We start from the raw sequence: 16,465 nt of genomic DNA on the forward strand, positions 1-16,465 counted from the left end.
AGTAAATGTGGACTCGGCATAAGTCTTAATTTGAATTTTAAGTTGTATTTTTTTTTTTTAATTGTTTCTTTTTTTTGCTTTTCCTGATTTTTGTTACTGATGTAACAAATATAATATAATATAATATAAATTAAAAAAAATATTGAAAGGTCAGTCAAATAGGCTGATGCACTTGTGTGCCCACTGGATGCATGGATTTCTAGTTCTGATTATCTCATTGATTGTCCTAAGAAAATAAGAACTATGACTCCTTGCATGCAACTGAGGGGGGAGGGGGGTATGAGAGAAGGGAGATATGGACTGAATCAGCATGTTTGGTGATTGACTTTAGAGAGATTTAGGCAATTTTATATGCATTTAAAAAAATAATTTTTAGTAATCTAGCCAGGGTCATTGTCAAGGGTGGTAAGACAGACAATTACTCTAATAGGACATCTGAGTTTTGCGGTACCATAGGCAGAGTATTCCTTCGACAAGTGGCAAGGGAAACAGTATGTACCAGATGCTGTCCTCACTTTATAAGAATCACACATGCAATCTGTGTTGTAAGTGACCCCACTTTCCATTAACTCCGGTGCCTCAGGGAGGATCATTTCTACTGCCAGGCCTTCTAATGCATTGCTGGATAGCTGGAGGGAGTGACCAGGAATATAACTTTCTTTGAATTATTCCCAATTGTGATGGCACTAAAATTTTTCCTTGTGTGTTATCTCCCATCCTGACAAAAGGGGAGAACCTCCAAACAAAACAAACATTCCCATAAACAACATGGGAAATGAAAATTTTCCATCTGCTCATCCCTGCATTGCACTTCGAAGACTGACAATAGCAGCAATAATATAAATAATGTTTCTATGTTTAATAATTGTAAATTTAGGAGTTTTTTCCCCAGGTATTAGAGATTTTTTTGAGTACTAAAATATATGTTTTATTGGTGTGTTTGAGCAACAGGCAAAATAGTTGGATTTCTTTTCTGGTGGTATCTGTACAGATGAGTAGTCAGCACCAAGATGCAATTCAGGCAAGAGGAGGGGTCGGAGATTCTGTGGGAAGTGGGTTATTTTTCCAGTACTTATCCAATAAACACCTATTTTACTTTATGCTTTGGAACTGGGAATACAATGTAATTTTATCAGTTAATCAATTAAATCCTAAAATGAGAAGCCCTAAATACAATACAAAAGGTTATATAGATGCAGCTGTACTGAATTGTCCACACAGATGAGTTCTGTCACAGAGAAAACATAGGAGAAACTTTTCTGAAAACAGAGCCTAGGATGTCTAAGTTGTGCAACCAGAGAGAGTCTGCTGATGTTCCTTAGCCTTGTTTGCTGGGGCAAGTTAGCATTCTTAGTTTATGCCTTTGGTGCTTGTTACCAAAGCATTAATTAGGCCAGACAGTCATCAGTCTTATTATAAAACACTATAAAGGACACATGCTGGAAAAATTGTCACCTGACCTGATCAATGTGTGCAGGTATTCTACACTAACCCTTTAAAAGTATAACTAGAAAGCTTTTCCCCTTTCCATGGTTTCACAAAGAGCTTCTTTTATTTACCATTTCTCAGAGCCAGGAAGAAAGATAGTTACCCAAATTTTCTTGGCTTCCTCTTGCTCCCTTGAGATCCAAGAGTTCCCTGTGGACAGGGCCAAAACACACAGTCAAAGCAAAGCGGGTCGTTAATTTTTAATTCAAAGCGATTTGGTGCTGAACGCGAGCAGATGCTGATAATATCAGAAGTTGCAGCATAATTTTTTTTTTTTGATCAAAGGACTCAAGTGAGCCCGATGAAGCAGGCTTCTTGCTTGCCTTTGATAAACCACATCAATTATTCACTGTGAAGGCAGACATCCTGACATGAAAGCAAGAGATAAAGAGCCTGAGCACATGTTCAGGACCAGAGTGGAAGAGCATGGGGGTGGGGCTGGGCCAGGTATTACTAACAGAATTATTAGCTGGAGACAAAGCTCACCAGCCCAGCAAGCACTGAACTCACATTCAGCTGGTTATAGTATATGCTGTCCTCAGGGCTGTTCAACAGTTTGGGCTGCTGACATCTGCGCCGTGGCGTTCTCAGCTTTTGCTCCGGAGAGGTTTCTGAATTTCCTGCAAGATAATATGATTATTGAATGTTATTCCTGCCATTAACCACACCCTCCTCCTCTCCCACCCCTCCTTCTTCACCAGATCTGGTTCAATTCCTGACATGCTGTGATATTTTATGTTAGCCCCCTGAAAAGCAATGATTCAGGAATGAGACCGTACGTTCTCTTCTATGGCCTTGCAGGGGAAAGGGGTAAAACGCGGACCACGCGGATCTAAACCCGCACGTCCTTAAAAATCTGAGGTCCGTGCCGCTTGTAGTTAGTTTCTGGCTCTGTCGGACTTCGGTGACAATTTAGCGCTGACGGATCCGTCTCAGCATAGGGAGGGAAAAGTATTAGGATCCGTCAGCGCTACAATGTCATCGAGGTCTGTCAGAGCCGATTTACTGGGGCTGCAGGAAACCAGTTTAAAGGATTCGTTTTAGAGCCGCTCCAGCACTAGTCTCTGGCTCTGACAGACCTCGATGACATTTTAGCGCTGACAGATCCTAATACTTTTCCCTCCCTATACTGAGACGGATCCGTCAGAGCTAAATTGTCACCGAGGTCTGTCAGAGCCAGAAACTAACTACAAGCGGCACGGACCTCAGATTTTTAAGGACTTGCGGGTTTAGATCCGCGAGGTCCGTCAGGTCCGTGAGGTCCGCGTTTTACCCCTTCCCCCTTGCAGGTCACCTCTTCAAATAGAGTAAAACCTTAGATTGCAAGTAACTTGGTTTGTAAGTGTTTTGCAAGACAAACAAAACATTTTATTAAATTGATATACAAGCAATGTCTTGCAATACAAGTACATACAGTATACACATATCACAACTGAGCCGATGGTTCTAAACAAGCAAAGTCTTGCAATACAGGTACATACAGTATACATGCATCACATCATTACAACTGAGCCGATGGTTCTTCTCTCTCTGACACTGAAAGAGTGTAGCGACTGTTCTAAACAAGCAAAGTCTTGCAATACGAGTACATATAGTATACACGCGTCACATCATCACAACTGAGCCGATGGTTCTTCTCTCTCTTACGCTGCAGGAGTGTAGTAACTGTTCTAAATGAGAGAGGTCTTGCAATACAAGTACCAGTACGTATAGTATTTTGTTTTAAAGTTTTTGGGTTGTGGAATGAATAGTCTGAGTTTCCATTATTTCCTATGGGGAAATTTGCTTTAATATACGAGTATTTTGGATTACAAGCATGTTTTCAGAAAGAATTATGCTCATAAACCAAGGTTTTACTGTATTTTATTTTTAAAATTTCTATACCGTCTCGTTCCTAGGCAGTTTACAGTATATCCACATACACAATACTTAAAAACAATACAAAAGAGGGACAAATCATCCAAAATTAAGTTCACAGTTAATCCTCAATCAAGACAAGTCAGACCCTATAAAAAAAAGCATTAACGAACAATTGTGTTGTTCCGGGAATGTTCATTTTATTCATTTTCATCTGACCATATTTGTTTTGTCACTGAAGCAAAGTCGTTGAGTGAGCGCTCCTTTCAAAGAGAGTGCTCTATGTGAAAAGAGTTCATGCATACGCAATGGGCAACCTCTTTGCAAACATTGTTCACTATCTCAGAAGTGTATGTGCTATTATCGACAAATGATATCGTGCAAATTTTCATGTTTTATTCCTGCTCATTTTCATTTCATAACAACATGCAATAACTTGGGTTGTGTTACTGACATTTCTCATATCATTCATTGCCTGTGGCACCAGTGGCATACCTAGCATAGGTGACACCCGGGGCCCATCATTTTTTGACACCCCCCATCTGTATGAAAAACATGATTTTTAGTAACAATCCACACGTCACACAAGAGTGTACCTAGGAAAAGGCGGCATCTTACATACTGCAGTGAGCAATACATCAATAAACCCATTGTAAAACTAAACAAGCCAAACTAGTACAGATCAATCCTACACAGTCAATCCTACCAGAAAACCATTTCTTTTCGAACACACAGAACACAGAAAACATCTTCGCTTAGTATGTAATCACAAACTAACCCCTCCCCCTTTTACAAAACTGTAGTGTGTTTTTTAGCCATGCAACGTTAAAAAACGCTCTACAGTTTTGTAAATGGGGAGATAGAATAAAAATATGTAGACAAAGGTTAAACTGAAGCACTAAGAAGCTGGACTCTGCATACAATGCAACACCACAGAAACAGCGATGCATCTCCCCTAAAGCAAAAACAAATAAATAGAATTTTTTTCTACCTTGTCTTCTCTGGTTTCTGCTTTCCTCATCTTCTTGTCACTCTCTTCTTTCATCCACTGTCTACCCTCTCTCTGCCCCTTCTATATGGCATCTTCTCTCCTATTCCCCTTCCAGAAACTTTATGCCTCCCCCTTCCATCTCTCCCTTCACCCCCATTGGTCTGGCATCCATCTTCTTCCCTTCCCTCCTCCAATGGTCTGGCATCTCTTTCCTCTCCTTCCTTCTCCTGCACCCCAATGGTCTGGTATTTCGCTCTCTCCTCACCCTTCCCCCCACTTCCATCAGCATCTGCCCCCTTTCTCACCCTTTATCACGCTTCCATACCACCCTGGTCCCCTTTCTCACCCTCCACACCCTTCCATACCACCCTGACCCCCTTATTCACTCTCCATACCTTCCCATCCTGACCCCATTTCTCTCCCTTCACCACCCTTCCATACCACCCTGACCCCCTTTCTCACTCTTCACTATGCTTCCATACCATCCTGACCCCCTTTCTCACCCTCCACCCCCTTCCTTACCTCCCTGACCCCCTTTCTCACTCTTCACCACGCTTCCATACCACCCTGACCCCCTTTCTCACTCTTCACCATGCTTCCATACCATCCTGACCCCCCTTTCTTACCCTTCACACCCTTCCTTACCATCCTGACCCCATTTCTCTCCCTTCACAACCCTTCCATACCACCCTGACCCCTTTTTCTCCTTCTACCACCCTGCTATGCTCCTTTCTCTCTCCATCAAAATCAGCAAGGCCCCGTGATGACTACTTCTGCTGCCTCTGCTCCGGAAGAGGTAAGTGATGTTGCTGGGGGGCTGGGCTGGCAAACGCAGGGATTTGCAGCAAGGTTCCATGATGACTGCGGCTGCCTATCCACTACCCCCCCCCCCCCCCCCGACGTCACTTACCTCTTCCGGAGCAGAGGCAGCAGAAGTAGTCATTGTGGGACCTTGCTGCACTTCAGCGCGGCTGCCGACTCATATTTCAGAGCAGAGTCGGCAGCCGCGTTGAGGTGGCGTTTTGAGCAGCGTGGGAGCTTCCAGACTCAGCCGGCTGTGCACCCCTTGAAGCGTGCACCTGGGGCGGACCGCCCCCCTGCCCCTCCCTTGGTACGCCACTATGTGGCGCCAAGAGAAAAATTCATACTGCCCAGCACTCTTTGAGTTTCTATCTGGACATCACAGCAAAAATTGTAACTAAGCCTTCACCTCAGCGGTGACTCTTTTCACATGGATTTGCCTACCTCTTCATCAGTCATTCTCCCACTTAATCCTTATATTTATGGAAGATGAAGATAAGTGGTGGTACTTTTAAAAGAAAATTTTGAAGTGATTTCCCAATTTAGGGCAGCCTAGAGAGATTAGGGGTCCTTTTACTAAGGTGCACTAAAAAGTGCCTTATGCTATGAGTAGTGTGCGGGTTTCTTGGTTCACAGTCATAAGCGTGCCAGACAAACAGGCGCTGACAAATTGGAGCTGACAAATTGGAGCGGACAATTGAGCGCAAGACATCAGTGCACCGCAGAAAAACCTTATTTTAAAGGGCTCCAATGGAAGGGTGTGTGGGGGGGAAGCCCCCCAGTTTACTAAATACTGTTTGCGCTGCCATTGGAGGTAGTTTTGGGGGTTTGTAACCCCCTCATTATAGAGGAAACTTAACTTTTTCCCTATTTTTTAGGGGAAAAGTTAAGTTTTCTGTATAATGTGGGGGGTTACACCCCCCACACACCCCAACATGGCAATGCGAACAATATTCAGTAAAGTGGGGGGGTTCCCCCCACACCCCCCCGTCGGAGCCCTGTAAAATAAGGTTTTTCTGCGGCGCGCTGATGTCTTGCGCTCAATTGTCCGCTCCAATTTGTCAGCGCCCGTTTGTCCGGCGCGCTTTTGTCCCGTCACCGGGTTTCTTACGCACAGAAGCCACTTGTAATGTGGCTGTAAAACAGCTGCATTTTCCATATAGTCCATTAATGGCCATGTGCTAATTTTTTCATTAGCATGCATCTATTAGCATATGAGCATTTTATTACACCTATTTTGTAGGCAATAATGTCTTATGTACTAATCAGTTAGAGGGGAATAATCAAAACATTTGTCTAAGTGCAATTTGGGCATATGGCACTAGACGCTCAAGGTCGGCAGTGGGAAAATGCCCATTTTCAAAAAATACATGTAGAGTATATTTTTGAAAATCGCCTGTTTAATCGTTCAGGCTATTGTTCGTCCAGATCTCCAGGACGTCTTCTATCTTTATACAACATTTTCAACCATAATTTCGTCCAAGTCCCAAATGCCCAGAACAAGACCATTTGGATGTAGAAGGGGCCAATCTTGTAATGGACTGGCCAACAAGACATGGCAACAGAGCAGTGGGGCACCTTACAGGGCACTGCTGTGAACTTCACAAAAATGGTGCCAGATAAGCATCTCACCAGAACTCCCTTATAGGTTATGGTGAGCCCATCAAAACTCCCCTAAAACCCACTATATCAACCTGTCTACATTCCCAATATTCCTTATGGCTGTAGGTGGCACCTATATGGCAGTAGAGTAGGGTTTGGTGGGGTTTTGGTGGGTGCACATGTTCCACCATAATTGTAGTGGTTAGAGTGACTTATGGGCCTTGATCTTTCTCTCTATGGTTCACTAGCACCACACCTCCATACCCACCAGGCCTGGGAATGCAAAAGTGACTTTTCAGGGCCCCAGTGTTCCATGCCACCTCTGCCACTACAGTGGTGATAGAGGCTCTTCTTAGTTTTATATGTTTGCTGTCTTGGATCCTTATCACTGTCAGGGGACCATAAGGTTGCATCATAGGAAAGGTTCTCCCCTAACAGTCAGCACTTTAGACTGCTCTGACAGCTTTTGGGCTTTGTATTCAGCTATACATCAAATTGATTAGGTTCACAAAGACTGCATAATTGTGAGAGGACAGTTTTTATCAGATACATAGACACCTGATGCAGGCATTTTTTGCTGAAACACGTAATAATTTTTTTTTTTTTTCAAACTCTGGGGACCTTTCTTTTTCTTTTTATCATATTTTTGAAAGTCTGTTGGTCCTTCCCTACGTCTTCTGCTCTAACCCACATCCTTTACCTCTTTACCTCCTCTCTCATTTTATCCATCTCTCTCACCACTCTCCTGCTGTTTTTCTGCCTTGAATATTTAGGGCTCCTTTTACTAAGCTGCGCTAGCAGTTTTAGTGCCCGCTAGACGCCACCATTGAGCTGGTGTTAGTTCTAGCCGTGTAGTGCAGGTTAGCGTGCGCTAAAAACGCTACCGCAGCTTTGTAAAAGGAGCCTTTAATTTCGTTGTTTTCTTTTCCTCTGTCCCCTCTGTCTTTGTGAGCCAGTGATTCTCATTTAGTTTATTTTCCATCTTTTGTCAAGGTTCAATATAAAAAAAAATCTATGATCACATAATTTCCTTATCAGGCAGTTACAGCTTGGTGTTCTTTGTCAACTGAGTTGAGAACTATCTCATCTTACTTGTCATTTAGAAAAGCTCTGAAAACGTACCTATTTTAAAAGATTTTTCTGTAAGTTTTTTGATTATTCTACTATATATTGTTGGCTTTTACAAAGCTGCGGTAGAGGTTTCTACCGCGGGACAGCAAACTAAATGCTCTGATGCTCACAGGAATTCCTTAGAGCGATGTAGCATTAACCTTCATGACCTGCAGTAGTAACCTCTACTGTAGCTTTGTAAAAGGAGCCCTATATTTTTATTTTATATTATCTGGTTTGAACATAGTAACATAGTAGATGACGGCAGATAAAGACCCGAATGGTCCATCCAGTCTGCCCAACCTGATTCAATTTAAATTTTTTTAAATTTTTTTTCTTCGTAGCTATTTCTGAGCAAGAATCCAAAGCTCTACCCGGTACTGTGCTTGGGTTCCAACTACTGAAGTCTCCATCAAAGCTCACTCCAGCCCATCTACACCATCCCAGCCATTGAAGCCCTCCCCAACCCATCCTCAACCAAAAGGCCATTTACAGATACATACCGTGCAAGTCTGCCCAGTTTCAGGGAGTTGGAGGAATACAAGCGTCATTACCATTACCATTTCATCCTTCCCCACCCCTCTGTCAACTCCCTCCATCATTAAAAAAAAAAAAGATTTATAAGAATTTAACATTACAAATTCAAGAGAAAGAACATCTTGTAATAGTAAAGCCAAGGCTTAAACAACAGTTGGACACAGGCTTAAATGATACAGAAAAAAAATATGGGTTTCAAACTGGAAAAATTATTCCCCCGTTTTACTAAGCCACGGTAGAGGTTTATGCTGTGGCCTGGAGTGATAAATGCTCTGATGCTGCTCCAATTCTCATAGAATTCCTATGAGCGTCAGAGCATTTAGCACCCTAGGCTGTGGTAGAAACCTCTACTGTGGTTTATCCCCTCTTCTATTAAACTGCGCTAGCAGTATTTAGCGAAGAGAGCTGCGCTGAATGGCCCGCGCTACTCCTGACGCTCATAGGAACTCTATGAGCATCGGGAGCAGCGCGGGACATTCAGCATGGCTCCCCGCGCTAGAAACTGCTAGCACAGTTTAATAGAAGAGGCCCTTAGTATAAGAGGGCCTATATTAGTTTTGCCATAGCAGTCCACTATTAGGCTGGTAGCAAATAATTCTTTTTCAGTATAAAGAGAAAGGAAAATACTCTAAAGCTATAATCATAATTAAAGAGTAGATGTTGAAGAGAGTGGGAGTGGGACCAGTTGAGGTGGTTTTACAGCTGATGCAGAATAAAGAAAAACCTTTAAATGATCAAGCTGAAAGAAATATATTTAACAGAATTCTATTTAATTATATAATATAAAAATTTAGTTCTATACCACAATAGCATTTAAGTTCTATTCGGTTTACAAAATTGAATTAAAAAAACTGCACGTATACAGTTGAATGTAATACATTAATTTCCCAAGAGTCTTGTAATTTCCAATTTTCTCCTAAAAGGAAAATTGAACCTGTGGCCTCAATGCCAGAAATTGATGACAACTCTTCTGCATAGCCCTGGCAACATCAGGAAATATCTTTATTTTGCAAGTTAAGAATAAAGAGTTACGATGGTGGGTAAAATGTCTTTTTTAAAATCTTTATTCATTTTAAAACCAACATAAAGTACAACATATTATCAATCAATTAACTCAATAGACAGCACTCAATTCCTTCTAATGATACAATAAATACATAACCCTCTCCCCATCCCCACCTATCCTTCCTAAAAGTGTAAAAACATTTAATATAATGCAAATGAAGATAAACAACCTTGCAATCCAATAATAAATTAATTACATAACCTCCTCCCACCCACCCATCCTGGATGCATATAATCAAAGGGCTAAATCCAATAATCAATCTTTACAAAATTTTGGGGTCCTTTTATCAAGCTGCGGTAGGGGTTTAACGTGCGTTAAACCGCCTGCCGCACTAGCCGCTAACGCCTGCATTGAGCAGGTGTTAGTTGTTTAGCCGGCTGCGGGGGTTAGCGCGTGATGAAATGTCTGACGCGCTAACCCCGCTAGTGCGGCTTGATAAAAGGACCCCTTTATCAAAGGGTCCCAAACATCCTTAAATTTTTTATAATGTCCCAATTGTATTGCTCTCATATATTCAAATTTATAAGTTTGGCACAAGGATTCTCACCAAAACTATAGTTTAATCTATCCCAATTTTTCCAGTTTTTCAGAACAAGTTATATAGCGACTCCCGACGTGATGAAAAGTAATTTGTTGTTATGGGAAGTTATTGGACTCTTTGGTCCTCATTAACGTGCCAAACAGCATTGTATCATATGTCAATGGCACTGGATTTTCCAGTATTCTATTGATTTGACTCCAAATGGATTGCCAAAATTTAAGTATCAGGGGACAAAAGAAAAGCAGATGATCCAGTGTCCCTATATCGAGATGACAGTGCCAGCATCTATTTGACTTAGAACTATCTAATTTTTGTAATCCATATTTATCTTATAGATGCTGACGCTGTACATCTCATCCTCCAAGTCCAAATTCGTGGCCATTGAGACGCAGAAATCTGCTGCTTAATCTCAATGCTCTAAATATCTTTTAAGCCCGTTTTTGGTTTCTTATTCAAATATTCTGATATTAATTTGTACCACTTGGCAGCCTGATGCCCTAGGAAATCTGTCTGGAAGCAAAGGCCCGGGAAGCTATACTGAGTTTTCAAGTTTCGCCAATCAGGGAGCCCCTTCTGAATGGCCTGCTTCAACTGCAACCACTTATATTTTTGAGACTTTGAAATGCCAAATGATAGTTGCAGTTGTGAAAATTCAAGCAGTCTCCCATTTGATAACACATCATCCAGTCTACGTATACCTGCCTGCATCCAATGCTTCCAGATGATCTTAAACCCGCCAATTTTAGTAGTTCTAATTCTAATTTATTTATATAAAACTGACATAATTTGCTTATCTATTTTTTTAAGGAAGGGGAAATAGAGAGGAGAAAGAAGGGGAAGGAAAAAGGGAAGGGGATGGGTAAAATGTCTTAATACCCAGTCATGATATGGGTTTAAAACAAAATTCACTTCAATGTAGTTGGCTTAACTCCTGCAGTATCATCCTCTATAGCTTGAGTGAAATTCAAAATATCAAATAAGGTATCTAAATTGGAAGCTAAGGGATAATTTGAATCTTTCTCAACAAATTGAGGCAAATGTTAGATCTGTGATAATGGAGAGTATGAATGTGCTGGAACATTAATGATTTCTGATAAATGTTGCTTAATCAAAAGTGTCTCAGCAAATTATCCAGACTTCAATTCTCTGGTGTAACAACAAGTTAACTTTCACCAAAACACTGTGTTTTCCAGAAAGGTCTAAGAGGCCTTTTAACCAAACTGCAGTAAAAAGTGTCCTTAGCACCTGCTTAAGTGGGTCATTCCTGTGTACTAAGGCCATTTTTCCACATGGGTAAAATGGCTGCTTTTGCTATTTTTTTTTTCTATTATCAGCCATGCACTAATTTTCCCATTAACATATGGCCATTAGCATGTGAACCCCTACCACCCATTAGCACCACTAATCGGTTGGTGCACGGCAATGTAACCATGCTAATGTGAAGACAAAGTCATGGGTTTCTGGGAAAAAGACACCTCCATACCCACCATTGCATCCCAGAGGGTTTCTGAGGGAACAAAAACTTACTTAAAGTTGTTTGTGGCTGGAAAGAAGTCAACTGTAAGTTTACCATACATCTTGGCACCTTTATGAAAAACTATCATTGGTAACCTGTGCTGCAACAGACTCTGCAGCCAGGACAGGCATCTCCTCTGACCCTGCAAGCATGATTTCAGACTTATCAACATTCCTACTGGGTATAGAGATTTCCTCATGCAAAGGGTCTCACTGGTGGTGGATTCGCATTTCTGGGTTGAAGGTGAATTCCATATCCAGTTAGTGCCGGATTTAGACTTGGTGAGGCCCTAAGCTATATAAAGCTTGGAGACCCCTTGTTAATTTATTTAAAACTTTTTTTTATATCGTTTATAAAAAAACTAAACAGTTTGCATCAATAAAAACATACATAAAATAAAAGACAGACTAAAATATTAAAATCTGCATAATTAAACAATTTCTTCTCTTCAAATATCAGCTAATAAATCTTAAAAAAATACATGATAACAGATATAGTTAAACAGTTTCTTCTTTTCAAATGCTGGCTAACAATTTACAGAAATGCAGTAACAAACTACAGTGCTCCCCTGAGATTCGCAGGGGTTCCGTTCCAGGAACCCCCGCGAATTTCGAAAAACCGCAAATATGGTTTTTCATGGGGGAGCCGGGAAAGGGCAGCAGGAGAGCAGCCGGAGTGCCGCGAGTGCAGGAAATCACTCGCGGTTCGCTCCGACTGCCTCTTCCTGCACAAAGTTGGGCCTTATCCAATCAGGAGCTGCATGTCAAAGCAGCTTCTAATTGGATAAGGCCCGACTTCATGCAGGAAGAGGCGGTCGGAGCGAATAACAAGTGATTTCCTGCACTTGCGGTGCTCCGGCTGCTCTCTCCTGCCTCTCCTGCTGCCCTCTCCTTGTCGGCGGTTTGCGGTCTGAAAATATCGCAAAAGACCGGGACCGCGAACTGCTGACCGCGAACAACCAGGGGAACACTGTACTGAGTTTTTAATTGTTTCTTAAATTGAAACCAGTTTACACATAGGTGCAATTGGCCCATCAGAGCATTCCGCATCTTAACACCAGCAATACAGAACATCATTGCTCTAGTATCTGCATAATTTCCCTGCACAATTGGATTTAATAGCCTTTGATTTTTCAGATCGTAAGGATCAATTAGGCTTATACAGCGCCACCACTTGCTGAAAATACCATGGTGCTTGATGGTAAACAGTCTGATGGACCACAGAAACAACTTTATGTTGAACCCAAAATAGAACTGATAACCAGTGTAATTGCTTCAAAATTGGTGTAATATGTGCCATCCTATCGACTTCCAATACTAGCCTAGCTGTGGTATTCTGTACCATATTGTTTTAGAAATTCCGAGATAGAGGGAGTTACAGTAGTCTAACCCTGACAAAACCATCCCCTGCACAACAGTTCAAAAAGCAGAGGACAAAATTAACGATTTCAAGCGATGGAGCATATGAATTTGGCTAAAACATGCCTTAGTAATTTGAATAATTTTATTAATATAAGTACCGTAATAATGAACTTGTTTGCAAAATCAGAAAACTGATAAGCTTGAAAACAGAAAACTTATGCTTAAAATATTACCTAACCCCCCCCTTTTATGAAGCTGCATTAGGGATTTTTATCGCCAGCCGTGGCAGTAAAAGCTTCGACGTTCATAGAATTTCTATTAGCATCAAAGTTTTTACTGCCGCAGCCTACAATAAAAAACCCTAATGCGGCTTCATAAAGGGGGGGGAGGGGTAAATTCATTATGTATGAAGCCATTTTAAAAGTATAGTTGAAAGTAATTCCATCTCTTGAACATTTAACTGTTTGCTGAAAATCCACATAAAATTTTCAGAGTCCCCCCCAAATTCTGAACTTTTATGAGGCTCCTGCAGATTGTGAGGCCTAAGCTGTAGCTTATGTAGCTTATGGGTAAATCTGGCACTGTCTCCAGTGGAGGAATCAGAACCCCTCTCTGTGTTCCTTTCACAAGCAACACTTTCTGCCCAGCTGCAACACTTGGGGCTCCTTTTACTAAGCTGCGATAGCAGTTTTAGCGTGTGCTTATCGCATGCAGAATTACCGCACGTGCTAAACTCGCTCAATGCTGGCGTTAACATCTAGCACGTGCGGCAATTCTGCGTGCGCTAAGCGCGTGCTAAAACCGCTTTCGCAGCTTAGTAAAAGGAGCCCTTGGAGTTGCAAAATGGTCTATTGGTGCTATAACAGGCACAGTAGACTAAGGGCTCCTTTTACTATGGTGCGCTAGAGTTTTCAGCGCACGCAGGATTTCACTGCACGCTAAACCCAAGCTATGTTTCTAGAACTAACGCCAGCTCATTGCTGGCATTAAGGTCTAGCGCGAATGGCAATTTAGTGTGCGCTATTCCGCGTGTTAAGGCCCTAAAGCACCTTTGTAAAAGGAGCCGTAAATGGGGTAGGAACGCTGTTTACCCCTCCTTTTTGGCATAATTATGAACAGATAATTTTTCTATAATAGAGGTCAAAGGAGAGCAGTGCCAAACTCCTGCTCAGTAGTGCCTTCTGGGTACCATACATCTAAACCCCTCTTGTAAAGATTTAACTGTAACCTACACTTCATCATCCATTGCAGTACATTACACAGAGAATCCCTAAACTGTGCAAGCCTCCCACCCTATTTCTTTCCAGGGGCTCAAAAAATTGAATATCAATAGCAAAAATATGATATTTAATGTTGGCTTCCATATAAACCTGAGTCACTGGCGCTATAAAGATATTATGTAATAAAGGTGCAACTCGACAGAAAAAGAGGAGTCTTCCTTTGCCCAACACAGCGAGAAGCAAAACAAAAGAAAGGCAAAGCCGATGTCACAATGCAATACAAGGGATTTTATTTAAAGTTCCTATGGGAAGTCCCAACTAGGATCCTGGTTTCGGCAGAACACTGCCTTCTTCAGGGGGCATACCAAACTAAAATAAACATAATAAATAAAACAATTATTAAAATGATAAAACATACAGAATATGATAAATCATATAAAAGATTAACACAACAAAATATATTAAAAACATCTAAAGTACAGAACCATAATTAGTATACGTAAGGAAATCATTAGTATATATATAAAAATGTGGTAAATATCATACATCATGGTCAAAGGAGCTCTTTACTCTGGAAAAGCTCTTTACCCTGGAAAAGCAGAGACTTAGAGGGGACATGATAGAGACTTATAAAATCATGAAAGACATAGAGAGGTGGAGAGGGACAGATTCTTCAGACTAGCGGGGACATCAAAAACAAGAGGGTATTCAGAAAAACTGAAAGGAGACAGATTCAAAACGAATGCTAGGAAGTTCTTCTTCACTCAGAGGGTGGTGGACAACTGGAATGCGCTTCCAGGAGAGGTGATAGGACAGAGTACAATATTGGGTTTCAAAAAGGGATTGGATGACTTCCTGAAGAAGAAAGGGATTACAGGGTATAGATAGAGGGTTACTATACAGGTTACTTCAGAATTAGGGTATAAACAATTTAGGTGGCGGAGAACTTACAGGTCATGGACCTGGGGGACCGCCGCAGGAGCAGACTGCTGGGCACGATGGACCCCTGGTCTGACCCAGCAGTTGCAATGCTTATGTTCTTATGCTTTGAAAAATGTTAAAACATGGATAACATACCTGATAACATGATATTACAGTTGTATCTCTATTTCAGGTAGTCTTGAAAAAGACCTAAATATAGATAAGATTATCCTGAAACCATATACTCGGATAAACTGAAAAATCTAAAGACAAGATTGAGGGGGGATGGAGTATTTGTGGGAGCTCATGATAAGCTGTGAAAAACCAGACAGTGATAGCAAAACATTAAAAAACAAACGGTGATTGCAGTCAGAATTAAAACAGACAGACTTAAAAACTGAGGCTTGCAACAAAAATCAAATAGTTCCCATATGACTAGCAACCAGTAATTACGGATTGCTGTCTGCCTTGCAAGAAAGATGAAAATTATGCTTACATCTTACCACTCACACCCACATTAGCTAGTCAATCTCACCAAGGAGCATGATTTGCAGTGTCAAATGTGGCACTGAGGCACTAACAGAGGATCCATCCCCTTATCTTACAACAATTGTTGATCATCTAGTACAGCTGTCAATACAGTCTCAGTGCTATGGAACTGCCTATAACCCAACTGGCACTCAACCAGAAACTCATACTCATCCACAAAACTCTTGTAATTGATCCAAAAAGCTTAACCCACTTCAGCATATGGCAGTCTCATGACATCCAAAACAAAAGCATGTTTTTTGTGAGATGGAGCATTTGACAGTCATTAAAAAATAGATTACCCTCTGCAAAAATGTCATGCAATACTGTAAAACTGATTAGACACCCTTGATTGTAAGCATATTATTAAGAGATGCCAAAACAAAATGTGGTATACATAAGTTCTATTGTATTAAATGCATTCAAGACTGATTTTTATGGCAGAAGTATTTGTTGATTATCTTACTTGGAATCAGCTCCAGCTTCTTTCTATCCCCTTATATTTTGCATGTTTTATTTATTTATATATTTATTATTTTTTTTTTTTTGCAGAATCCACCACATTGGCCTGCATCTCCTTCATGGGAATCCAGATGTTAGTGATGTTATTCAGGGGCAACACATTTCTCTGCATGACAATTCTGCGGAAGAAGCTGGTTACTTGTGCAAGACATAAGAAGCTTCAGAAGTTAGAATTCAGGATGCCCTATGTATTCCTGTCCCTGCTTAACTCGCTGTCAACTTAAACAGAGGAAATGATTACATAAATAATGGATATCAGAACTGGCAAAGGTATTATGCCCCCTAGGCAAATCATCAGCCTTGTACTCTGTTCAGTTAACTTTTAGGCCCCTCACCAGCAGGGTGGCAACATAAATTGACATTTTTGCATATTAAGTCTACCCCACAGCAGGCTCTCCACTGCT

General features: G+C 41.2%; 1 protein-coding gene across 1 annotated transcript in view; it reads right to left on the bottom strand.

Moving 5' to 3' along the window:
- MYO3B (myosin IIIB) overlaps positions 1-16,465 on the bottom strand; it is a 319,347-nt gene that overhangs the window by 38,987 nt on the left and 263,895 nt on the right. Inside the window, exons 25-26 of the mRNA XM_033944123.1 lie at positions 1,999-2,108; positions 1,592-1,638 (exon numbers count right to left, since the gene is read on the bottom strand). Coding sequence (XP_033800014.1) covers positions 1,592-1,638; positions 1,999-2,108 — 157 coding nt within the window. The remainder of the gene's footprint in view (positions 1-1,591; positions 1,639-1,998; positions 2,109-16,465) is intronic.

Source organism: Geotrypetes seraphini, chromosome 5 (assembly GCF_902459505.1).
Source record: "Geotrypetes seraphini chromosome 5, aGeoSer1.1, whole genome shotgun sequence".
Lineage (NCBI taxonomy): Eukaryota > Metazoa > Chordata > Amphibia > Gymnophiona > Dermophiidae > Geotrypetes > Geotrypetes seraphini.